We start from the raw sequence: 24,889 nt of genomic DNA on the forward strand, positions 1-24,889 counted from the left end.
CTCTATGTTTCTCTCTCATCACTGTTTCTAACTCTCTATCCCTCTCCCTTCCTCTCTGTAAAAAATCAATAAAATATATTAAAAAAAGAAAAGAAACCTGTGACATAGGAGCAGCAAATCACCATTTTACAGGTGGAAACATGAAGGCTCAGAGGTTGAGTCACTTGCCCAAGATTCCACAGAGCCAAGCCTTAAAAAGTTTGAGCTTGTCTACTTGCCAGCTGCCAGAAATTGTATCCCAGTTTTCCTTCAAAAATGGTCTGGTTGGTTCTGTCAGATCTGAATCTGCAGTCCCCAAACCCATCTAGGACTTGACTGGACCCTGAGGAAGGAAAGAGGCCCCACAGTCCACCCTGGGCCACCCCTGGTCCCTAAACCCCCCCCCCCCCCCATGTTTGTGCCTTCTTAGCCCTCATTTACCCGTGGTCTGGAAGGTTCTGACATTCCAGGGCCCTGACTTCCTGCACTTATGGTCACAGGTGAAGGGGTTATCTGGCAACTGGTCTCCCCAGCTGTCTGCAAACCCATGCTGAAATCTGAGCCATTGAGACCTTACAGGCACAGCTGGAACCAGCTGGGAGTTCTGCCATGGTCTCAGCCTAAGGAGCCTGGCTTTCTAGATGGACACCTTTTCTGTGCTCAGCCCCTCAAAGAGCAGCCAGCCTGGGAGACTGGTGGGGTCGGGACTGAGCCAGAGAAGGGACAGGGGATGACTGGCCAGTTGAGCCTTTTGTAGGATCTGCACCCTCTCTCTTCTGCACCTACCTGGGGAAGCTGAGTGTAGCTGGGGCCGGGGGGGTGGGGAGGATCCCAAGGTTGCAACTGAGTTCAAAAGCCCTTTTTCTTTTTAAAACATATTTTACTGATTTTTTATAGAGAGGAAGGGAAGGGGATAGAGAGAAACATCAATCAGCTGCCTCCTGCACACCCCCTCCTGGGGATGTACCCCATGCCCTTGACCGGAATCGAACCTGGGACCTTCCAGTCCACAGGCCAACACTCTGTCCACTGAGCCAAACTGGTTAGGGCTCAAAAGCCCTTTTATTAGTCCATTGTTATACAAAAGCTTCCAGCCAGTCCCTTGAATGTCCCTGGTTCCTTCCATCTCTGATTTTCTCACTCTGCCCAACCACTATGTGTGCGTCTCTTGCTGCAAGACTTACATGTGAGGACAGACATGTTAAGGACAACCCACATGAGCCACCAACTTGATCAGCTGGGCATTTTCTGGTGGAAGAAATCAGGGCTTCCTTTCCCTTCTCTGCCCTCACACTCACCCTGTGACCCCACTACCATCGTGGCAGGCACCACATATGTAGGAAGTAGGGTCTTCTGGATAGGATGAGTGAATGAGGTTTGGGTGTGGAGCTGAGTATGGAAAAGGGAGTGAATTTAACGTATTGTAATAGACAGCTTCTCACATCTAGGTTACAGTATCTGCAAACCTGTCAGTTTGACCTCACCCACACAGCCCACATCCTATTGACTCTTTTTTTATACATAAAACTTGTTAAGTTCAGGCCCTCCTTTCCCTTCCTTAGGTCCCTGTCCTTTCTGAGGCCTCACCCCACCCTTCCCCATATGCACCAATCTTCCCTGCTCACACACACCTCTCTCCACCATGCATCAAAATGACCTGTTTTTTTAAGTTTTTAACTGTATTAAAGATAATCAAAAGATAAGTTTTTAAATTCAAACTGCACAAAGGTGTGAAAAATCTGTCTCTCCCTCAGAAATCCCTGTTCCCCTACCCAATTTTTAATGTCTCCTTCTAAAGGTATTCTCTGTATATAAGAGCACACAGGTGCCGGTGTGGGTCAGTTGATTGGAGAGTCGTCCACTACACTGAAAAGTCTTGGGTTCAATTCCCAGTCCAGGCACATACAGTGGGGCCTTGACTTACGAGTTTAATTCGTTCCTAGACTGTGCTTGTTAAGGAGCTCGTTAACTCAAATTACTCTAACAACTCAATGCAAAAAATCAGCCGAGAGGCAGCTGGTATCTCAAAAAACTTGTTAGTTGGGACACTCGTAAGTCAAGGCCCCACTGTACTTAGGTTTTGTGTTCAATCCTCGGCCCCATCATTGGGGTACGTGCGGGAGGCAACCAATCGATGTTTCCCTCTCTCTCCCTTCCCCTCTCTCTAAAAAAATCAGTGAACATGGCCTCATGTGAGGATGAAAAAAAAAAGCATACAGGCACATCTTATGTACACAGATGGGATTACATTGCACACAGTCTTGAACTCAGACACCTCACTTGCCTTGAACTCAGACACCTCACGAATGGTTAAATAATGTATTAAAGAGCTCTGATATCAAAAACACTTCACTGTCCCCCAATAGCTCAACTTCCCAAGGACAGGCAGGGATTGATGGTGTACCTCTCCCTGCTGAAAATTCATCAGTGTCTAGAATAGAAACCAGTTCACAAAGCCCTGCATGACCCTCTCTGCACCAAGTTCACTTTCTGTCTTTCACATCCCGCCTCCACTCTGCTGGAGCGCACTGATGTCGCTGTTCCCTGAAAAAGACAAGTCTGTCCCTCCGCACCTCAGGACATTTGTACCTACCCACTTTTTCCAGAGTGCTGTGGCCCCATGACCTTCCACGGGCTCACTCCTTCCTATCAGGCACCAGCTCAGAAGTCCCCTCACAGAAAGGCTTCCCTGACCCATCACTGCCACATCCTACTGTTTGTTTTTGGTAGCACTTAATATAACCTAAGATCATTTTCTGCATTTGTTGTTGTCTGTTTTCCCATTTAAAAATGTGAGTGGCTTCTGAGGTCAGGGATGTTTGCCGGCACTGTTCATTTCTGAGTCCCCAGAACCTAGCACACAGTAGGTTGGACAGGTGACTTATTCTATGCTGGTGCACTCAGTGCCATCCTCCTGGAAACCACCCTTCCTGACAGTTAGCTTGCTTCCCACAACAGACCCACTCCAACTTCAGAACTAAATGCATTGAAAAGTTTTACTACTGCCCTGGCCAGGTAGCTCAGTTGGTTGGAGTATGGAACCTATACTTCCAGGTTGAGGGTTCCATCCTAGGGGCACATTCAAGGGTCAACTGATGAATCATGGATTGGTGGAACAACGGGTGGATGTCTCTCTCTCCCTTCCTCTAAAATCAATCAATAAAATTTAAAAAAATGTTTTTATTGATTTGATAGAGAGGAAAGGAGAGGGGGAGAGAGAAATATTGATGTGAGAGAAACATTGTTTGGCTCTTGTACGCACTGCCGCGGGGGATCAACCTACAACCTGGGCTTGTGCCCTGACCCGGAATCAAACAAGTGACCTTTCTGTGCATGGGACGACGCTCAACCAACTGAGCAACACCGGCCAGGGCAATAAATAAAGTTTTTTTAAAATGTTGACGACCATTGCCAACTTCCTTCAAAGAGGGTGCCAGTCAACACAATCTCTTCAAAAAGGAGAGCGTTGTTTATCGCCTTTCCAGGCTGGTGATGAACGGAATGGGCTGAAGATACCCATTTTACAGACGAGTACACAGGCCAGGGAAGATTTTAATCCTGATCTCAGCGCACTGGCTGTTCACATTGCCCTCAGTTTGCAAACCCGCTGCGGGAGCTGTTCTATGGTTCAGGAGCCCCCGGATCGCAGGCCCCGCCCCCTCACGAAGAGCCCTGCGCAGGTCCCGCCCGTGCTCTCGCGAGAGCTGGGAGGCGGATAATGGCGTCGAAGTGAGCGCGAGCTCGCGGCCGCCCAGGAAGTCGCCGCAGCCTCAGCCGGAGCCGCAGGAGCTGCGGGGACAAAAGGCCTAGCCGGGCCAAGGATGGTGAGCGCGGCGCCGGGGACACGGGTGCGGCGAGCCAGCGGGGACTGGAGGGGAGCGGTCCTGTCACGCACACACCCTCCGGCCAACCCCGCCCCCACATCCGGGCACTCGCCTCGTCACTAGTCATTTGGCTACCACCCCACCCCCTACTTCCGGGCCCGGTTTCGACTGGGCCACCCCCACTGAGCTCGGGCTCCGCCCCCGGTCTTCATGCCACCGGCCCCCAACACTTCCGAGTTCACCTGCACAGCTCCGGTCCGTCCTCAAACAACCCACGTGGCCACTTCCGGCCTCACCAGCATCTTCCTAACCACTCTGTTCAGAGCCTCGCCTTCATAGCCTTTGTCCCGCCTACTCCCTCTAGGCCACGTGGGGGGCCTCCCATCTTCCTAAGCGGGGGAAGAGGGGATGCTGCTTTCGATGAGCACTTCCTGACAGCGGTCCACTTCTGCTTTAGGAACACTTCCCGCCTAGCTGCCTGCCTCCCTGGATGGTAACTCCTTAGGATGGGGCTGACTGGCTCTTGTTTCGGGAGCATTCGCTGCTTCAGGAATGCACCACGGTCTCTGAGGGGAGGGAGGGTCCCCCTGGCTGGCCCCAGCAGACCCTGGGCCCAGAGGGGTTCTCCCCGCCTCTGTTTTCCACCAGGAGGAAGAACCCTCCGTGCCCAGCCCGGACATGCTGATCAGTGCAAAGCCCAGCTCCAGTGAGACCCAGAAGGAAGTGTCCCCAGGCGTGGCTGCTGCAGCCACCTCCTTCTCCATGGGGGAGGCGGCAGGGCCTGACCAGACAGCCACACCTCCATTGTGGGATCGCGGAGGGTCTGGCGGGGTCCAGCAGGGCGCCTCCTCAGCCCCAGGCGCGGGCCAACCTGGCCCGGGATCTAGCCTTGGCCCAACCAGCGCAGTTTCTGGGACCAGTGAGGACCTGCGGCCTCCCAGGCGACGCCCACCACCAGGTGACCTGTGATAGGGCCTTCTGTGGGGGCACAGGCCTGGAACGAAGGAAAACAGAGCCTTTCCATACTCGGTGATATCACTGAGTGTGTCCAGGCATGGCTGCTGTGATGAGCCAGGTCCACTCAGCCCCTGCCCTCTGGGCAGCTCAGTCCAATGGAAGCGGTCGATGGTAAAGACCCAGTAGGAAACCATAGGGTAACTCCCCCTGGTATATGCTCTCTGGGCAGAGCCCTGGACAGCACGGGGGAGGGGAGGGATGGGTGACCCTGCTGTGTACATCCTACAGGAAAGCAGATACCCTGCTCCAGCCTTGGCTGCTGCCTCAGTTTCCCCAGCGTTCGTGACTTGGCACAGCATCTGCGTACCCACTGCCCACCCACACAGTCCCTGGAAGGTAGGGTCAGAGTAGGTGGTGGGAGGCAGGCAGAGTTCCCAGGCTGACCCGTGGCCACCCCACTCCACTCCTCTGTCCTCCGCCCCTGCCCTGCCAGGCAAGCTCTTCCGCTGCTCCGCCCTGAACTGCACCGAGACCTTCCCCAGCATGCAGGAGCTGGTGGCACACGGCAAGCTGCACTACAAACCCAATCGCTACTTCAAGTGAGACCCTGACCACCCAGCCTCCTCTGGTCCTTGGTGACTAGGCCCTAGGCAGCTCCTGCTCCTGGTGTGACAGCCAATACCTAGGGTTCAAGCCTTCGACTTCCCAGTCAGGGGGCTGATGGGGGAGGGGCTTGGGTCTGAAGATGGGTGTGGCCTCGGGCAAGACCTGTCCCAGAGAGGCGGACCAGGAGAAGGTCCCAGGACCCGGGCGGGGTGGGGCTCATGTGGGTGTGGTTCCTCCCAGTCTCTCCTGAAGCTTCTAAGAGGAAAGCTGACCACCTAAGTCAAGGCTGAGACCTCTTCCTTTTCCCAGGGCTCTGACCTGGAGGGGTCCGGAAGGGTCGCGGTCAGCGTAGGGGGCACTGAGGACCAGTTCCTACCCCGCAGTTGGGTCATCTGTGACTTGGGTCTGGGCCCCCTTCTTGGTGCCCAGGAGACCCAGCCCAGGCCTGTGTTCGTCCCCAGGTGTGAGAACTGCCTCTTGCGCTTCCGCACGCACCGCTCGCTCTTCAAACATCTGCATGTTTGCGCTGAGCATGCGCAGAGCCCAGCCCCACCGCCAGCCCCTGCCCTCGACAAGGAGCCCTCCGCGCTCGAGCGCCCCACGGAATCTGACTCTGCGTCGGCGACGGGCTGGCAGCACCCGCTCGAGCCCTACGCGACGCCCGCCCCTGCCCCCAGCGGGCCCTTTCGTCCCTACCTGAACCCCGCGTCCTTTGGCCTAAACCCCACGCGCCTGCGCCCCTTCCTGGCCGCCGCTCCTGGGCTGCCGGCCTCCAGCGCCGCTGTCTGGAAAAAGAGCCAAGGTGAGTGCCGTGGCAGGGCCGCCAGAGGGTGGGCTGAGTTTGCTCCGATATCTGACCTTGACCCGCCTATTTACCGCAGGTGCCGGTGGCAGTCCTCGAAGACCCCAGGGCGGCTCCGACGCGCCCTCAGGTGCGTGCAGGTGACCACCAGGGCGGGATGGAGGGGGTTTCTGGCCTGCGTCCTGCCAGGCCCAGGAGGTGCTAGGAGGCAGCAGTGCCAGCCCTGAAATACAGGATTTTGCCTTAAAAATTGCCCACGCGCCTTCATCTACACCGGGGTTACCATGTAAAGCTCGCGCTCTGCGGGGATTCCGGGGATGGGAATGGGGGACACAGTGAAGTCAAGTTCAATGCCCCCAGTTTTAGGGGGGCACACATCCGGGGAAGATGGATCAGGCAGGACAGCCCCTCGGTACTCGCGAGCTGATGGGAATGGATAAATGTCCGAAGCGCCCTCGCCCGTGACCACCGTCCTCGGTGATGGACCAGACCTCTGGGCGGGGGCCGGGACTGACAGGGTCCCGCCTGCCCGCAGGGCACATTTTGTGGGAGCACACGCGTGGTCGCTACTCGTGCATGCAGTGCACCTTCTCCACAGCCTCGCGGCCCGCCATGACCCTTCACCTGGAGGACCACCGCTCCATTGCCCCCGGGCAGCCACGCCCCGAGTGCCCGGTGGGTAAGGCCCTGGAGTACCAGGGTGGGGAGGATGGAGGCCCCAGAGGCGAGGGGCGGGGCTGAGGCTCAGACACCTCCTCTGCCCCACCCAGACCTGGCCCTGCTTGCACCCAAGGTGTCGCTCGCTGCTGCTATCAAAGGGAAAGTGTAGTGTTATTGCTGCTCTGAATGCCGTGTAGAGTGGGTCATGAGATGGGGGTAGTTTTGTAATTTTACTGGGGCCTGAAATGGATTGGGAGAGGAAATAATAAAAGAGGCGCGATGAACTGGCCTGTGCTGTCTGGGTCCCTCAGCAGCCTGTCTAGCAGTCTTGGGCACCCCTGCCCCCATCTTGAGAAGGGCAGGCCTCCTCTTACCCACGACCCACTTATATCCCACCTTCCCTGTTACCTCAACACGGACCAGCCTCCTGCTCAGTACTGCCACTGATGCTGTCCAATCACTTCCAGAAACCAGATGGGATGGAAATTTACAGTTTTATTGATTGATTGATTGATTGATTGATTGTCTTGGGAGTCAGTGGGGAGGACAGGCAGGGAGGTTGGTCCTGAGAAAGTGCTGAGTTGGCCCAGCTAGAGCCCTCTAGGTCCTTAGGCCAATGATAACTCACAGGGAGGTGACAGGATAGAGCCCCAGAGCTGGGCATTCTGTTGCAGGCTAGGACTCAGGCCTCTTCTTTGTCCTGGATTTTTCCCCTGCCCCAGCCCTAAAGAAAACAGTGGGTCAAGGTCAGCCCCGAGAGCCTGGGTTCCCTTCCCTCCTTATCCCTCCCCATCCTGGTCCTGTCTTCCCTTCCTTCATGGGAAGTCAGGCCTGGGCCAGGGTTGGAATTTTGGTGCCACACTGCTGTCTCAGCCCTGCTGTCACTGAGATCTGTGGGCCAAGCTTCCTGGTATGCAAGTCCCAGGTGTTATTGGCAGCCACCACTCAGGTGGGTTCTACTACCTTCCAGCCCCATGGTACCCCTAGCCCAGGCCTCTGCCCTCTACCCTTCCTGGGCACCAGAAGCAATTCCTCCTGCCCTTCCCCCCCAGTCTGAACACCCCTGAAAACGGGTCTCTTCTGATTGTGTCCCTCCCCTTCCTATACCCTTCAGTGTCTCCCTATAGTTCTCTAGATGAAGATCCTGTTCTAGTAGCTCACAAGGCCCCCATCTTGAACCTTCCCATTCCCTCCCCGGGCCACACAAATCATCTCCCTTCTCCTCCTTGAATACAGACTTCCTGTGAGCAAGCACACGAGTGAACCCCTGCAGACCCTGCTGAGATGGTTGTTACTCAGCACCAGCTGTGGAGTTAGATGGGCCATCAGGGAAGCGGCTCCAGGGCCCTCTGAGCTCCCCCTTCTCAGCTAGAAGCCTTATAGCCATGACTGTGTGGCCATCAGCTTTCCTGCATCTCACTTTTTAAATGAGTGCCTTGATGCTCATCCCTGGATCCTTTGTGAGGATTCATAGAGGGACTGAGGAGAGAAGATGGGGACTTGGGAAATGTTTGCAAGTGATTCATATCCCTCCAGCCACCAAGCCCATGGCTACCTCAACCTTTCCAAGAGCCTGGGGAGGAGGTGGGGCAAGGTCAAGGGGCCCATTTTACAGAGAGAGAAGGTGAAGGTAGGTGGGTAAGCTCACTGACTCTCTAGCCAGGCCCAGTTTTAAGTCACTCGCTGATTCTGCACCACCCTTGGAGCTGCACACAGTTACTACCAGCCAGCAGGGTCCACATTCCCAAAGCCCTAGTCCCAGGCTTTCCTGTATTTCTAGGGACAGGAATTAGTGATTCTGGTTCCCCAGGACCCCAGGGTACCAACCCCCCCTAGCTTTCCTTCCCTATCAAGTCCCTCATTCAGCCATCCCCAAATCCAGTCTGTCAGGACTTTTCCAGAGAGACCAAGAGCCAATATCTTGGTCCAGTTCTCCCAACACCCACCATACCCACTCCATCACCCATATAGATGCAGCCACCACTCCCGTGAGAACTAAGGGCCCATAGCTCCTACTGCCCCTTTGGAGGCAGTGGGAACTCTGCCCTGAGGCTTAAGGAGCTGGTTCAGCAGTTGGCCTGGGTCCCCTGACCACTCCAAAAGATACCTCCTCCCTCATCCCCTTCCAACTCATATACAATCTTTTGTCTGCTCACTTGAAATTTATCACTGCTCCCAGTGTCCCTTCTAGGCTCCTGCAGCCTCTGCCCTCCTTCTGGCTAACCTATGACCCCACAGAAGGCCCCCCTACCCCACCTCAACTCCAGGATGCCTGAAAGCTGTCCTCTTAGGCCCAAGCATGTCCAGCAGACGGCACCCAGGAGTATCAGTCTGAGGGAGAATGAGAGGAGGCCAGCACTCGCCTTGTACAGTTGCCCCCACGTAGGCAGGTGGGCCAGAGACTGCAGGTTCATGTTGAACAGGCTGAGCCACTCCAAGTGTCCATCCACCGCCTGGCAGTTATCCAGCACCAGTTCCGTTGCTGGTGTCGCTGGTGGGTGCCCCCTCAGCTGGGAAAGGGGAGGTAAAGTTCCTGACCTAAGCTGAGCACCCCCCGTCCGGGGCTCCTGACTTTTTGTGGCCTCAGGACCCACCACCCACGTGCTCAGTCCTCTTAAGTGGCTGCACCAGCTGCCAACCCCCAACCCCCACCACCCACCCACATTAGGGAAGGCAGGTGCACTGCTCCTGGCTCTTGCACAGGGCCTGGGTGCACCAGCTTCAATTCCCCACACATGCTCAGAACCCCAGCTCACCTCCCTGGCCCTCAGAGTTCCACACACTTGCCTGACGAACCCCCACCAACACCCATTTCCCAAGGCAGATGCTGGATCAGGCTCACTTCTGGCTTTTGGTTCCCCAGCTCCAACTGTAGCTGCAGGTCCACGTTTAAGGCTTTGTGCCTCCAGAAAGGTGCCAAACATACAAAGAGGACTGGGGGTCATGTGCCCTCTGGGGACGGTGCCAGGAGCCTGTGGGCTCTCCACAGAGGCTCAGCCAGGGAGGGACCCTCTAGAATTCTGTGCTGAAGCTGTCCACACACCCAGGAGTCTCCCCAGAGCCTGGGGAATCACTGGCTGTCATTCATTAAATCCTTCAGCTTACCTTATATGCTCTCAGCCAGTCATCCCTGTTCTCTCATCCTTTCCCTCTCACCAAATCTGTGAGGTGGTGGCTGGTCCTGGAGACCCAGAGAGGACCTAAATCTCATCATCCCTGGCCTCCTGGGACCCCTGTTCAGAGGGGGACCCACATCTGGAAATGTGACTGAGAATGCATGTCCCTGTGCAGGGACACGGATTCACAGGCCAAGTTCCAGAATCCTCAGACCGTACCCTTAAAGCAGACATACAAACAGGCAGTCATTTCCAGATGTGCTGCCTGTGGCCTTCAGGGCAGGGCAGGCAAAAGAAGGTCTCCTGCTGGGAATGCAAGTCCTCAAGACAGAAAGAGCCTCCTTCCCTGTCTCAACTAAATCTTTCTGGATCCTTTTGGAAACTTATAGGATCACCTGCCAGGTGTGATCTGTAAACTAGCAGCATGGGCATTACCTGGGATGTTGCGGATACTGAGGCCTCACCACTGACTGGAAGCAGACCCTGCATTTTAATAATGGGGACAGATGGCAGGTGACTGATGGGCACCGGTGTTTCTCAATTAGCTGCACATTAGAATCCCTCAGCAAGTGTCTAGGTGTGGCCACACCCAAACCAATTAAGTCAGAATTTCTGGGTGCTTCTATGTCTTTCTTTGTAAATACCTCAAACAACCCCAATGCATGGCCAAACAGAACCAGGGCTCTGCACTCTCCCAATGAACTGACCTCCAGGGAACCTTATCTGGCTGGGCCCCACATCCTAACTGCACTGGTCTTGCCCACTACCTTTACCCCATCTTCCTTGGCCTCCAAGCTGTCTTGTCTTGATTTTCTTCACATCCTTAGTCCACTGGGAACCTGGGGTGTCCTTGGACCCCCTCCCCAGGGCCAAAACCTTTGATACTACCCACCTATTCATCTTCAAATCTGCCATCTCAGTGGGCCATCCATGGCCCATGTAACATTTGCCCCTGCAACAGGGAAGTCTTGCTCAAAACTGGGAATTGGACCACAGAGAAGTGTTAACATGAGGAAGGCAGGTGAGGTAATGAGCAAAAAGGCTTCACCTGCCCTAGCCGGTTTGGCTCAGTGGATAGAGTGTCGGCCTGTGGACTGAAGGGTTCTGGTTTGATTCCTGTTAAGGGCACATGCCTGGGTTGTGGGCTCAATCCCCAGTAGGGGGCATGCAGGAGGCAACCGATCAATGATTCTCTCTGATCATTGATGTTTCCATCTCTCTCTCTCTCCCCCTTCCTCTCTGAAATCAATAAAAATATATTTTTTAAATAGGCCTCACCCATCACACTCACTGGACTCCTTGGTCTCCGGCCCAGAACAGACTGTGCCCCCTCTCCATTGAGAACTCCCCCTCCCATGGAGGCTCTGTCTGAAATTGGCCTTCGCCTGTCTCTGCTGGCAGGAGGTCTAGCACCAAGTCCTCCCTGGAGCCCAGAGGTTCGCAGGGCATGTGGTGGGACTGAGCGGGAGAGGCACAGCAGAGAGCCAAGAAACTGGTGGCTGTGTTGTGAATGTGCTGACCCCCAATGCATGCAATGCAGAGATAGTAGCAGGCAGGTCAGGAACTCAAGACGTGCTGGACAGGAAGGATCTGGAGACAAGCCCGGGCTGTCCCCGCCTCCTTTCCTTCCTCCTCTGCCCTCTCCACCCATGGGGCCCGTGGAGCAGAAACCACAGTCACTTCCTGAAAGCCACAGGCCCAGTTTAGTTCCCACTCTCACCGTAACCCATCCATCACCTGCCTGCCGCCATGGTAAGTGAGTCCCCAAGCCCTGGGAGAGCCCCCCTCTCCCCCCACTGGTTGGAGGCAAGGGGTGCCACGGGTGAGAATTGGGGGGCATATTCCAAGAATAAAGTGGCAGAGAAAAGCCACTTGGGAAACAGGAATGACCAACACAGAGGCCCAGAGATGTGAAGCAGCCAGGACACACAGTCCAAGCTCCAAGGGGCCCAGGCTGTGACTACAATTATAGGGGGACTAGTGGGACTGCTCAGACAACTCCCTTCCCCTTGGGTCAGCAGGAACAGCAACCTGGTAATGGAGAGGTAGGGTGAGCACACCCAGGGTAAGCACAGGCGTTTCCAGTGGGTGACAAAGTGGGTCAGGCACCCGCTGCTTGCCCCCACCCAGTCAGTCACCCAAGGCATGACCTGGCCCTGTGGGTCACCTGGGAGCCCTTGCTCCAACTCACCAGGTAGGGGTCTTTCGCAGAGGCCTTTCACGCCAGAGTGGTGGCCTTTTCTCACATTCTCTGAATAGGAAAGTGAAGCATAACCAGGTGGAGAGGCAATGCTTTTCTGACCTTCCCTTCCTTCCCCCAATCTTCTTGACCCCAGGTGATTCCAGGTTTCAGGGAGCCTGTGGCAGGGCCGTCTTTGTGGGACTTGTCATTAGAGCAGGCCTGGTCTAGTTTGTGCATCTGTCTGTGTATAACCAATGGTATGGATAATCAGCACTATACCTAGGACAGACTGTGTGTGCCATAGATGACACACCGCCTGACCGTGTTTGGGGTGGGGGTGGGGGGTGGGGCGTTCTGCCTACCATTTCTCATGGCATTATTGACTGAGTGTCCCCGACCATCACTATGGGATCTGGGACTGTGAGAAACCCTGCACCACATTTGCCTCCAGGTTCCCAAGTATCTCTGCATCCATCTCTGTGAGTCTGTGACTATCAGACTGAATGTGACTGAGTATATGCCAGACTTTGGGCCTCTATGTTCTTTATTTCAACAAATATTTACTGAACACCTACTGTGTACCAGGCACTGGGAAGACAGCAATGAAATTAGCCAAGTCACTGCATTTAAAAAACAACATAAGTATAAAAAACGAAAGAAAAAGGAAAAAATAAACCTAAGTGACATAAATTTGATACATGGTGTCAGGTACTAAAAGAAAAACCATGCAGGTTGGAGACTCAGGGTTAACAGGCTCCCTCTGGCTGCTGTGGGGATACTAATCAGAGATGGAGGGTGGGCAGGAGTCCAGGGAGGAGGCAATGGGAAGGTGCATCTAATGCAGTGGTTCTCAACCCTCTGGCCCTTTAAACACAGTTCCTCATGTTGTGACCCAACCATAAAATTATTTTCGTTGCTACTTCATAACTGTAATGTTGCTACTGTTATGAATCGTCATGTAAATATCTGATATGCAGGATGGTCTCAGGCGACCCCTGTGAGAGGGTTGTTCGACCGCCAAAGGGGTCGCGACCCACAGGTTGAGAACCGCTAATCTAATGGGTGACAGTGCTGCAGACAGTGAGAAGTGGTTGGATTCCGGATGTAATTTGCAATTAAAACAGAAGGAACTGGAGACATGGGGGTAAAAGAACAAGGAAGGGGTGGTGTGTGTCTGTGACCATGTCCACGTTTCTCCATATTGGTCTTTACACAACTCCTGTGTGTACCAGTCCCTGACTGACTGACTGACTGACTGTGTCCCCTAGGGGAGCCATCAGGACTTCCGGAGCCTTCAAGCAAAATTCCAGGCCTCTCAGCCTGAGACCAGTGAACTCCCCCCCAAATCTCCAAAGCCTGAGTTCAAGAAACTCCTCAAGAAGTTTCCACAGCCTGAGCCCAGTGAGCACTCTAAGAAGCCCTCACTGCCTGAGTTCACTGATCTGCCTAGGAAGCCCCCACAGCCCGAGTTCATTGCAGTGTCCAGGAAGCCCCCACAGCCCAAGTTCACTCATCTGCCCAAGAAGCCCTCCAAATCTGAGTTCAGTGAACTCCACAAGAAGTTCCCAGAGCTCGAGGCCACTGTGCTCCCCAGGAAGCCCCTGCAGCCTGAGGTCAGTGAGGACCCTCAGAAGGCCTTACAGCTGGAGCCCAGTGCACTTGCCCAGAAGCCCCAGCAGCCTGACCTCAGCAACCCCATCAGGCCTCCCACAGAACCCAAATTCAGTACATTCCCCAGAAAGTTCTGGCAGCCTGAGTCCAATGAGGCTATCCTGAAGGCCTCACAGCCCGAGTTCAGTAACTTTCCAAAGAAGCCCCCACCCCTTGAGTTCAGAAAGCCCCAGCAGCCTCAGATGCCCCCCTGGAAGCCTGAGTCCAGTGAGCCCCACCCCAACTTTTCACAGCCTGACTTCAGTGCCTTCCCAAAAAAGACCCCACCACCTCAGCTGAGTAACCTCCCCAGGAAGGCCCTGCAGCTTGAGTCTGGTGACCTCACCAGGACGTCCTCAGAGCCCGAGGTCTGTGTGTCTCCCAAGAGGCCACAGCAGTCTGAATTCAAAGCACTTTCTAAGCCCCCAAAGCCCAAGCTGAGCAGCCTCCCCAGGACGTCCTCAGAGCCTGAGGTCAGCTTATACCGCAGGAAGTTTCCACAATCGGAGGGCCAGGGGACCCCCCGCAAGTTTTCACAGCCTGAAACCAATGCTCTGCCCAAGAAGCCCCGGCAGGCAGAGTTCTTTGGGGATCCCTCTAGAAAGCCCCCACTGCCTGGCTCTGTTTCGGAGAGCTCCCTGCCCATGGCTGTTGCGGGCTCCAGCACCAGATTCCCACTCAGCCCAGGGTTTGGAGCGAGGCAAAAGAAGTCAGGAGTTCTCATTCATGGTGGAGGGTCAAGGCTGGGCCTCAAACCCGGCCACCCACCACGGCAGAGGCCTCTGCCTCCAGTCAGCAGCCTGGGACCTCCACCTGCCAAACCCCCGCTTCCCCCGGGCCTCAAGGATATCCAGAGCTTTCAGAGACCCTCAGCAGCAATCACAAGTGAGTCGGGCACCCCAGGCTGAAAGGAAGGGGGCAGAGGCTCCCTGGCCATGCCTGACTCCTTCCTGCTCTCCTCTTTCCACAGCTCTACAGAAGACCTGCTCTTCTGCTGGAATCCACTTCCAGGCCAGACAGCCTAAGGCTATCCTAAAGTGAGTGTGGAGAATAAGGGGACACAGGTGCCAGTCATGGGCCTGAAAGAGGCCCTTATCTCAGGTACCCCTGCAGGGACCAAGAGGAGATCTACGAGCTGTACGATGATGTGGACCTGACAGACTCCAGCCCCAGCATCAAGGGCAAAGGTTTGTTGGCAGCGGGGCTGGACACAGCCAGCCTGGGCACCTGGGACCTATCTGCTGCAAGGGCATTTTCTGCCATTCTGTTCCCTGACAATGCAGGGGAGAAAGCAGGGTGGAGTAGGAGCCTTTTAGGAAGGTCACACCAGTTCCTGATGGGCAGCACAGCATAGTGAAGGGCAGCACAGAGGCCAAGAGCCAGTGAACATGATGTAGCCAGGGCAGAGGGGTGGCCCAGGTGAAGGTGGAAGAGTCGGGTAAAAAGCGGCAAGAGGACTTGGCGGTGTATTACACAGGAGCGAGAGGGAGCGAGGAAGCTTGCCTTGGGCCTGGTTGTATGTAGAGTGAAGCCTTCCCTGAATCGGGTAAAAGAAAGGTGTCAAGGTCCCTCATAGATCTATTGTGTTGGAGGTGCCTGAGGACTTGGGCCTGGACACAGGGTATATCCCTGACACCTCTCTCTGTGCTCTGAGTTCCAAAGGCCCCTTCTCTCTCCCTTCTTCCAAGTCTGCTCCTGGAGAGGATGCTAGCCTAGCAGGCCCACACCTCCGGCCCAGCACCAGGTTTAATGCCTTCACCAACGCTGAGTGCAAACAAAAAGTGCTTCCACACAAGCACTTTACATGTGTGTCACCGAATCTGCACAGACCCCTACCCAAAGCAATGTCATGCCCACTTATACATGTGGAAGCTTGAGGATCTGAGAAGTATCTTGTTGCGCTTACACAGCCAGTACACACAAGTTCAGGTCCCCTGCTTCCAGACTGCTTCCCTGCCCTGGCTTTGGAAGGCCTTGCCTCCGGTGGGGGAACCTTCCATCAGGGGTGTCTTTAGGATGCTACCTCTCCCTCCCCATTAGTACCTCCCACCCAGATCTGCTGCTTCTGTGGCTACTTCTCCTGAGCTTTCTCCAGGGGCTGCTTACCAAAGCCCTCTGTTAGCAGTTAGTAGAGCTTTCTGACAGGGCCCCTCCTGCTTCTGCTCTAAATGTGGCTCTGAGGGGTCACTGTTGGGGACATGGACATGGAAAGGGAATGCCTGTGGCCACTCCACTTCCAGCAGCCTTGCAGGCATGGCCCACACCTTCCCCTTCCCCAAATCCAACCACCCAGAGCAATAGCTGCTCCACATCTTCACACAGCTGAAGGTCAGGCCCACCTTTTCCCCAGGATCTAAACAGGAGCCTGCCTTTCCCCATAGGGCCTGCTTGGGGTCACATTGCCAAGCTTGGGTCACAGGTACACCAGGTCCATCCCACACCCGTGTTCAGTGGTGTACTCTACTGCTACAATGGGTTTGTAGACTGCACCCATTGGGTGACCATTCCTGGTCTGGGCAGCCTCTGGAAGAAATAGGAGCAGCTGGAGCGGGTAGGATGGCACCATCAACTGAGCATCAGGCAGAGGCTGGAGGCAACCTCAATGCCTGAAGGGGCAAGACCACCAAGCAAATACTCTCTCAGTGCGCTGCTTGAGCCTTCATTCTCCTGTTCGTGAGGCTCTCACTGTAAGCCAATTCCATGACCAACAGCCTCCTACCGGGAGGGCTGGTCACTTGCCAGGAAGTCTGCCCCACCCTGGGAGACCCTTCATAGTCTAGTCCAGTGGTCGGCAAACCACGGCTCGCGAGCCACCTGCGGCTCTTTGGCCCCTTGAGTGTGGCTCTTCCACAAAAAACCACGTGCGGGCGCGCACATACAGTGCGATTGTAACTTCGTGGCCCATGCGCAGCAGTCGGTTTTTGGCCTGGGCGAGTCTATTTTGAAGAAGTGGCGTTAGAAGAAGTGGGGTGGGGGAGAGGTCGGGCGACGGGAGACACAGCGCGGGGGGGTGGGAGGGGGTACATTGTTTTGAGGTACGTTCGCTGAGGTCAACCCCTTCCAACTCTCCCATCCACACTCGTCTATCTGAAACAAGTATACAAGACGAGTGTGGATGGGAGAGTTGGAAGGGATCGACCTCAGCGAACGTACCTCAATCAGATTGAGGACGTTTTTAGCAAAGGCCAGCTTAGGAGTACCCTAATTAAGTTAATAACAATGTACCTACCTATATAGTTTAAGCTTAAAAAATTTGGCTCTCAAAAGAAATTTCAGTCGTTGTACTATTGATATTGTTGCTCTGTTGACTAATGAGTTTGCCGACCACTGGTCTAGTCTCATCATTAGCCAGGCCAGTCCAAAAACCGCACTCCTTTGGCCCCTTCTTAGAGGCTTAATTTGCCTCCAGGAAATGCTTTTGCCTCATTTTTAACCTAAATTTCATAATTCCCACAACCCAATCTGCTCTAGGCACCAGACATGAAATGGCCTCAAAAGCGTATAAATCCTCTCTCTCTACCACTTATCATCTGGGTGAACTTAGGCAGGTTATTTTACCTCCCAGAGCCTTTGTTTCCTTATCAGCAAGTTGGAAATGACATGAATAAGGGGGAATGTCTTGAAAGCTGACAGAGGGAAGGCTCACTCAAGATCAAGCAACCAGGGTCGATAGAGGCCAAGCTGATGGTCCCTGTCCTAATATGGTGTTCTGACCGCCCCTAGATGAAGTGCCATCTATCCAGCAACCCCCCAGGAAGCCACCAGAAGACCCTGAGCTCAGGTACCACAGGGCAAAGCAGGGAGGGGCCGAGCTCTGGGATAGGTGTGGAAGGGGATCCCTGAGGTGCTCATAAACACCTCATTCCTTGAGTGACCCAGGAAAGAAAAGGCACCTCAGCCAGAGCAGTTGTTGCCTGTGGACCCTAAGGCCCTGAAGAAAATCCGGAAGGCGGAGAAAGCTGAGAGGGAGTTCCGGAAGAAGTTCAAGGTTGGCAAGAGCCCTGGGAGGGCTGGGGTCAGTCCAGTTGCCCGAGGCCCCTGGGGTTGGGGGAGGGAGGGTCAGCACAGCCAAAGCTCTAACATGCCCCTCCCCAGTTTGAGGGGGAGATCGTGATTCAGACAAAGATGATGATTGACCCCAATGCCAAGACACGGCGTGGGGGTGGGAAGCACCTGGGGATCCGACGTGGGGAGATCCTGGAGGTGATTGAGTTCACCAACAAGGAGGAGATGCTGTGCCGGGACACCAAGGGCAAGTGTGAGTAAGCTGGGCTGGCAGACTGGGGAGACGGGCCCTACACTGCCAGACCAAGAATTCACTCATCCCTGCTCTTTCTGCAGATGGCTATGTGCCCAGAGCTGCACTGCTGCCCTTGTGAGTGCTGCTGTGATTGGGGGTGGGGTGGGTGTTGATGGGCCCAGGGGTAACTTCTGTCTCTGCTAACCCAACTGTACTCTCCACCAGGGAAACGGAGGTGTATGACGACGTTGGCTTCTGGGGTATGTAGATGTGCTGGTTGGGTTGGCAGGGACCACAGCATCTGAGGAAGGGGTAAGCCCCCACCCTACTTCCCCAGGAGATACTTATGAGTCGTCACTGGAAATCACCCTTCCTCCTCTGTAGACACTCTAGAAAGCCAACCATTTCCCCGAGGACAATAAAGCCTGCAGGTGTGGGGACCCAGGACAACCACCCACTAACCTAGGAATCCTGGATCCCAGCTTAGAGGCCACAGAACTGCCAAGGCTCACACCTGACCATGTACATGGACCACATAAAGCCTTTCTTTAAAGTGATCACTGCTTCTTGTTTTTTTCTTTCCCACCTGACAGGCACACAGTGTAGAGACATGATCAAACACTCATGGGTCTGTGGGGCCGACCCCCTCCTTCATGTTCTCACCTCTCAGGGATAAAAGCGAGGAGAAAAGTGTAGTGGGGAGAAGGTGGCAAGGAAACTAGTAACCTGATAGACTTCAAGGTTTGAATTCCTGTGACAGAGCCCTGTCAGCTGCCAATCATGATTGAGAGGGAGTCAGGCAGGACACATCCAACACTGCCCCGCCACATGCAGACAGGACAAGTGGCAACTGCTGCTCCTTACAGGCTGCAAGCAGCTGTCTAGCCCAAGTGGACCCATGTACGAGGTCACATTTTGGTGGTGGCAGCCCAGTTTTGTTTTTGTTTTAATATATTTTTATTGAATTCAGAGAGGAAAGGAGAGGGAGAGAGAGATGGAAACATCAATGAGAATCATGGATCGGCTGCCTCCTGCAGGTCCCACACTAGAGATTGAGCCCGCAACCCAGGCATGTGCCCTTGGCTGGAATCAAACCTGAGACCCTTCAGTCTGCAGGCTGATACCCTATCTACTGAGCCAAACCAGCTAGGGCAGGGGGACCCAGTTCTGATATAGCCCAGGTATTAAGTTCAGCCTGAACCTCTATGGGACTAAACATGCTCAGAAACTCACACCCTGCTTAGTCTGTTTTAGTAAAGAAAGCTATTATGAACTGAATATTTGGTCCCCACCCCCCTCTCCAAATCCTAATGCCTAATTTGAGAGGCAATTAGCTCTATTATCCCCAAGAAAGCTCTTTTGTCCTTTCTACCATGTGAGGTAACAGAAGGCACTATGAACCAGGATCTGGCTCTCTCACCAGACACTGAGACTGCTGGCATTTTAATCTTGGACTTCTGAGCCTCCAGATTGTGAGAAATCAATTTGTTGTTTATAAACCACCCAGCTTATGGTATTTTTGTTATAGCAGCCAGAGCAGACTAAGACAAAAGCTGAACTAGAAATGAACCCAATGTAGTGCCTGTACCCCTTCAAGAAACTGCACAGAAGGGAGATAGGACAGCTAACAGCCAAGTCTCCATTACCAACACAAGGGATTTAAAGTCCACTCAGGATAAAGTTTCCATAGTTAGTTCCTAAAGGAGCAGGGTCCACAAACAAGCAAGAATGGGGATGAGACTCCTGGTGTTCACAGCTCCAAAGGTAGAAAGGAGACTGAGTGGTTCCTGCTCCCCAAATATTGGGTGGTGGCCCCACAACACACACACACAAAAGCAAGCAGCTTTCAGGAACTGGTATTTATTATCAAAGTCATATTTGATGTCAACAAGATGCCACAACTACAAAAAAAATTGCGCACATTGCAATCTCAATGCAAACAGTCAAATGGAACCCCAGTCATTAAAAAAGTAATTCAAATTACCCCAAAAAGCAACTGAATTTTTTAAACATCTTTATACATCCAGCCAACAAATTAAAATGGTTAACAAGAAAAAATACAAATTCAGAGGTCTGGTATCGATGTTTAAAAAAGGCAACTGCTTAAGCATTTCTATCGATTCGAACATCAATCTCTCGGCCACTCAGCTTCATCCCATTCATCATCCGGCAGGCTCTCTCAGCCACCTCTGGAGACTCAAACTTAACCACACCGCACCCCTTGGACTTCCCATTCTCCATCTTGATGTCCGCATACAGCACGTGGCCTGGGCACAGGGAGGGAAAAAAAACACCACAACTCATCAGGCAAACCAGATCTCAGCCTCAGTGTGGGCTCCACTCAGTCCAAATCACCTGTGAATTTCGGTGGTCTGAGTCAAAAGGGAGAGTAGAGTACTCCCCACCCCTGGTGCATGAATGCCCAGAACACAGTGGCTGGGACCCAACTCTATAGCCCTCAGGCCAATTCCCATTCTTCTGCCAACAGGAAAAAATTTGACCAGCCCCATGACAGCTTCAAATGCAGGTCTTTACACTGAAGAGTTAGCCAAAAAAGGGGAGGCCGTGAAGCCAAATTTATAAGCAAATTTTACAAAGTCTTCGTTTTTCACTACACCAAATCACATTTACAAAGCCATCACATCACCAATATGATGTATACTTTTGCACTATCCAAAAATAAGCTGTGTAATAATTAGCAGTTTTCACATATTCATTCATTCAAGCACTGATTAAGCATCCAGGTATGTGTCAAGCACTGTGAAAACAAGTACACAGGAGAAAAGCCATAGAAACACAGGGCTCTACTTCAGAGACTGCCAAGGACATGACAGTGTAGCCAGTGCTAGGAGACCACAACTCTAGAGCCATTAACTGAGAAAGGGTCAACATCCTGGAGGGCTTCTCCTGGTAAAGTTCTGAAACAGAGTTTAAGTTCACCAGAGGACTTGCTGATAACAGCTCTCAACAGAGCACTTCTGGAGAACAGCACTTGTAACTCAGGATTCAGAGACAGGAGGGAGAGGAGATGAAAGAGGAAGGAATCAAGCTGTACAGGGGCTTGTGAGAGTGAACTTTTCTCTTGTCAGCCCAGGGTCACTTCCAGATATGAGGCTAGGGGGACTTGCATGATCCAATCTGACTTTTCAGAATATCTACTACAATGTGGAAGCTGAAGAGTAGAGACAGAGGGCAAGAAGGAAGGCTATGGCTCAATAGCTAACCCCAGAGAAGAACCAGGAGAGCAGCATCATGGTGAAATATGAGCCACTACTGAAACAGGAAATGAGAACACGGAGGAAGCTTTGATCTAGCAAGCCACCTAGACTCTGGCTTAGGGCTAGGCCTCCATTTTACATGGTTAAAAGAACAGAAGTTGCCCCAACCAAATGGCTCATTTGTTGAAGCATCATCCCATACACCAAAAAGGTGGTGGGTTTAATTCTTGGTCAGGGCACATATATGGGAGGCAACCGATAGATGTTTCTCTCTCAACATAACCTCAGGTGAGGATTAAAAAGTAAAACACACACACACACAGAAGTAGTGGGGGTGAGGGACAGGTAGGGTGGGAGGTGGGGGTCACCCAGAGACAACTTAACTTACTTTCAGCCAAAAAGTGAGCCTACCAGAATGGTTGCCTGGTGTGCCAAAAAACCACAATCACAGACCTTCAGCTTCACTCACATATAAGCTACTGCATACCTAGAGCCTGGCAATACCACACTCACAGGACCTGCTGGGCAAGTGCTCTCTGAAGCACAACTGAAGTAGGTTCTATGGTAGAAAGAGACCTTGTCTTAAATGTATTCATTTTATTTAGGTCTGTTACTTAGAAGTCATATGAGCTTGAGAATGTGACTTTGCCTGATCATCTGTAAAACAGGAGCCATGCTATCTCCTTTCAAAAACCGTAAAATGGAAAAAAAAGATTAAGGGTAATATGAAAACACAGGGGAAAAGTGTCTGACACATACAAGGAGACTCAACCTGCTTGAATATTTGCATAGGCAGAAAAATGGCAAGTCCCATCAGCCCTCTAGAGTAAATAAAGTGGCTTTTAAAACTAGGATGGAAGGTTCATTGCATAACTTAAATGCATCATCAACAAGCTACGATTTCTGAAGCCACAACATATGGAAGCATCTAGAAAGCATTTCTCAAACACTTACCACATTCGTTGAATTTGTCCTTTAGCATTTTCCATGTAAAATCAAATGGGAGCTGGGGGGGAAAAGAAGGGGGGAAAGAACAGTCTGATGAGTGATTCAACCAAATCCTAATGTATAAACATTCCCATTATCTCTGAGGGTGACTTAAAGGATTTCCTATTACACAGAGAAATTGGCTGACCTCCCAACTGAGACAATCAACAGAAAACAAATTGGTCTGGAATGAGGTTTTAAACCAGCACACCAAGTTTACTCCATTGTAGCTTTTTCTGTCCATGGGGACATCATTCAGAGAGCAGAATGCACAGCTGCCTGTGGTTCAGGCCACAGAACCACTAAATAGTAGCTAAAGGCAGTCAATTTGGTACAGATAATTCACAACCAACCATTTTTTCCTCTGTACTGTCAGGCCAAGGTTTAGTGGCTCTTCAAGCCAAGAGATCAGAAAACTAGAGTTCTTCATCTCACTGTTCCATCTAGTACTCAGGGAAGCCCAGTGTGTTCACAGAACCCACTATTCTTGCTGGAAAGTATTGTAAGCTGTCATATTCCCTCCTCATCCTACCAGCATCAAACTTGGGGACAGTGACAAGGTAGCCTCAATGCTATTCAGCTCCCTTTCTGAAGAGAACATAACCTCTGACTTTACTGGCCACCATTTGGTCTTGCTGACTTCCTGTCTCCCCCTTTTCTTTGCGCCTACCAATGGAAAGGTTCCAGGTGATCCACTTACATTTCTCACAAATATCTGGCAGGCCTTTCTGGCCACCCCAGGAGCATGGCCTCCAGCTCCACCAAAGGAACCTGCGAAGCTTCCTCCAAAGTTGCCACGCTCCATCTCGATGGCACGGTCAAAGCTGGCACTGCCACCGCCACCCATGGCCAGGCCCATGCGCTCAATGCCAGCGCCCAGGGCCGGGCCCATGGCAGGACCCATGCGCTCCAGGCTGTTGGCACCCATGCGCTCCAGGCCCATGCGCTCCAGACTGTTGGCGCCCATTCGCTCCAGGCCCATGCGCTCCAGGTTGTTGGCGCCCATGCGCTCCAGGCCGGTGGCCATGCGATCCATCACAGGGCCCATACGCTCCAGGCCAGCCCCCATGCCTGCGGGCACCATGCGATCCATGCTCAGGCCCATGCGCTCAATGGCAGGGCCCATACGCTCCACACCAGAGCCCATGCGCTCAATGGTCTGGCCCACACGATCAATGGGTGCGGCCATGCGCTCCAGGCCAAAGCCCATGCCGGCACCCATGCGCTCCACGCCAGATCCAATGCGCTCCATGGTCTGGCCCATGCGCTCGATGCTGGAGGCCATGTGGTCGAGGCCCAGTGGGCCCATGCGCTCGATGCCAGAGCCCATGCGCTCGACGGAGCCCATGCGGTCCATGACCAGGCCCATACGCTCAATTTCAGAGCCCACACGATCCATGCCATGGCCCAGGCCTGCGCCCATGCGCTCCATGCCAGCACCCCCAATGCGGTCAATGCCGGGGCCCATCCTCTCGATCCCAGGAACACTGCCTCCACCTCCACCTGAAAGAGGGACACAAAACACAGGCAGATATCAAGGACTTGTGCCAGCAGGGTGACCTGGGTGCAGAGGGCTGGGTACTTCACAAGCTCACCCACAATTCAAAAACCAAGCCCCGCAATAATTTATCATTTAGATATCCCTCAAATGTTGACAACTATTAAAGCTGGGTAGTGAATAAGTACTTCATTCTTCCTACTTCTGTGCCATGGTTGAAATTTACATTAAAAAATTTTTTAAAAAGGAAAAAACCCACCCTGGAAGATTTGTATTGACAATGTTGTCCATGTTACCTTGGAAGTGCTAGTAGTTGTGACAATCTTTTTGAGACACAGCTGTTGATTCCTGAGAGCTCTGCAGTTTTCCCACCACCAGAGACTGAGAAATGCTCAAGGAGAGGCTCAGAAATCCCACCCTCAGATGGTCACCCAGTGTAATGGATTACATGGTGACAATTCAAAATCACTCACCACCTTTAACCTCTCCCAACTTGTCTCTTTAAGATGCCCTGCTGGTGGCCAATCTGGCTGCATTTCCTTAGCATCTCCAGAGCATAGAAAAGCTATAATATAGCCATACAAGCAAGAAGAGGAAAAGAAAACAAATACCAACACCATCATAGGTCCTTCTGTGTACAAATGAACACAGACAACCACTTCCAGGGAACCTTACTCTGTCAGAGAAATCGCCAACCAACTTGTGTGTAACCTTGCTGGCTTTGGAGGAAAAGAATCCTATAGCACCACAGAGTGGATTCTGAAAGAGGCTTAGGATCCATACCTCACAGTTCAGCTGGACACATGTTAGCAGTTAGCAGTGCACAGTGATCCTGTGACACTTGCAACTCTGGACAAGGAGGATCTGACTCCCACCACCAAGGCCACTGCCCTCTACTTTACCACAAGCAGAGCTCGTGGGGCCCTCTCACTCAGGCTTTACCACCACCACTATCACCAGCTGCCTCTGAAAATGGGCAATTGAGCCTGCAGCCCAGTACAAGATGTAAGTTAAGAACAAAAAAGTTAACAGTTTCTATAACTGATTCCCTAACTGAACAACATCGTGACCTGGCATGAGTCATGCTCCTTCTCCATACCTGTTTCCTTGGGTGAATAACAAAACACCAAGTGGCAAAATATATGCACAATTTTAAGAATATTAGACTTT

The 24,889-nt window shown here is 52.8% G+C and overlaps 2 protein-coding genes across 17 annotated transcripts in view; one reads left to right on the forward strand and one right to left on the reverse strand.

Annotated features, from left to right (window-relative positions):
• Positions 1–955: 955 nt before the first annotated feature.
• On the forward strand, positions 956–18,566 carry PRAM1 (PML-RARA regulated adaptor molecule 1). 6 transcript variants are annotated; one of them, XM_036315321.1, is made up of 17 exons: positions 3,639–3,803; positions 4,168–4,296; positions 4,452–4,761; positions 5,049–5,156; positions 5,254–5,359; positions 5,828–6,168; positions 6,248–6,298; positions 6,704–6,843; positions 13,395–14,661; positions 14,747–14,813; positions 14,890–14,963; positions 17,500–17,557; positions 17,656–17,764; positions 17,872–18,034; positions 18,118–18,151; positions 18,242–18,276; positions 18,401–18,566. In XM_036315321.1, the coding sequence occupies exons 2-17, from the start codon at positions 4,294–4,296 to the stop codon at positions 18,436–18,438; spliced, it is 2,904 nt and encodes a 967-aa protein (XP_036171214.1). In that variant the 5' UTR covers positions 3,639–3,803; positions 4,168–4,293; the 3' UTR covers positions 18,439–18,566. The 6 variants fall into 6 exon arrangements, with proteins under 6 accessions (XP_036171216.1, XP_036171217.1, XP_036171214.1 ...); XM_036315319.1 differs by having other exon boundaries at positions 4,261–4,296; XM_036315322.1 differs by having other exon boundaries at positions 4,261–4,296; positions 6,767–6,843.
• Positions 18,567–19,860: 1,294 nt separating this feature from the next.
• HNRNPM (heterogeneous nuclear ribonucleoprotein M) overlaps positions 19,861–24,889 on the reverse strand; it is a 47,175-nt gene continuing 42,146 nt past the window's right edge. For 9 of the 11 annotated variants that reach the window (XM_036315347.1, XM_036315345.1, XM_036315351.1 and 6 more), the window contains 3 exons: positions 22,922–23,724; positions 22,189–22,240; positions 19,861–20,283 (listed from right to left, as the gene is read on the reverse strand). In XM_036315347.1, coding sequence (XP_036171240.1) covers positions 20,120–20,283; positions 22,189–22,240; positions 22,922–23,724 — 1,019 coding nt within the window. In that variant the 3' untranslated portion in view covers positions 19,861–20,119. The remainder of the gene's footprint in view (positions 20,284–22,188; positions 22,241–22,921; positions 23,725–24,889) is intronic. The other 2 variants (XM_036315349.1, XM_036315344.1) reach the window with 1 other exon arrangement.

The sequence above is a fragment of the Myotis myotis genome, unplaced genomic scaffold (assembly GCF_014108235.1).
Source record: "Myotis myotis isolate mMyoMyo1 unplaced genomic scaffold, mMyoMyo1.p scaffold_m19_p_6, whole genome shotgun sequence".
Taxonomy (NCBI): domain Eukaryota; kingdom Metazoa; phylum Chordata; class Mammalia; order Chiroptera; family Vespertilionidae; genus Myotis; species Myotis myotis.

What these genes read in the sequence shown, in the direction of transcription:
- PRAM1 (XM_036315319.1), top strand. An exon ending in CAGGCGACGCCCACCACCAG is followed by an intron (nt 4,762 to 5,048) that starts GTGACCTGTGAT and finishes TACATCCTACAG; the next exon opens with GAAAGCAGATACCCTGCTCC. An exon ending in TGTCTGGAAAAAGAGCCAAG is followed by an intron (nt 6,169 to 6,247) that starts GTGAGTGCCGTG and finishes TATTTACCGCAG; the next exon opens with GTGCCGGTGGCAGTCCTCGA.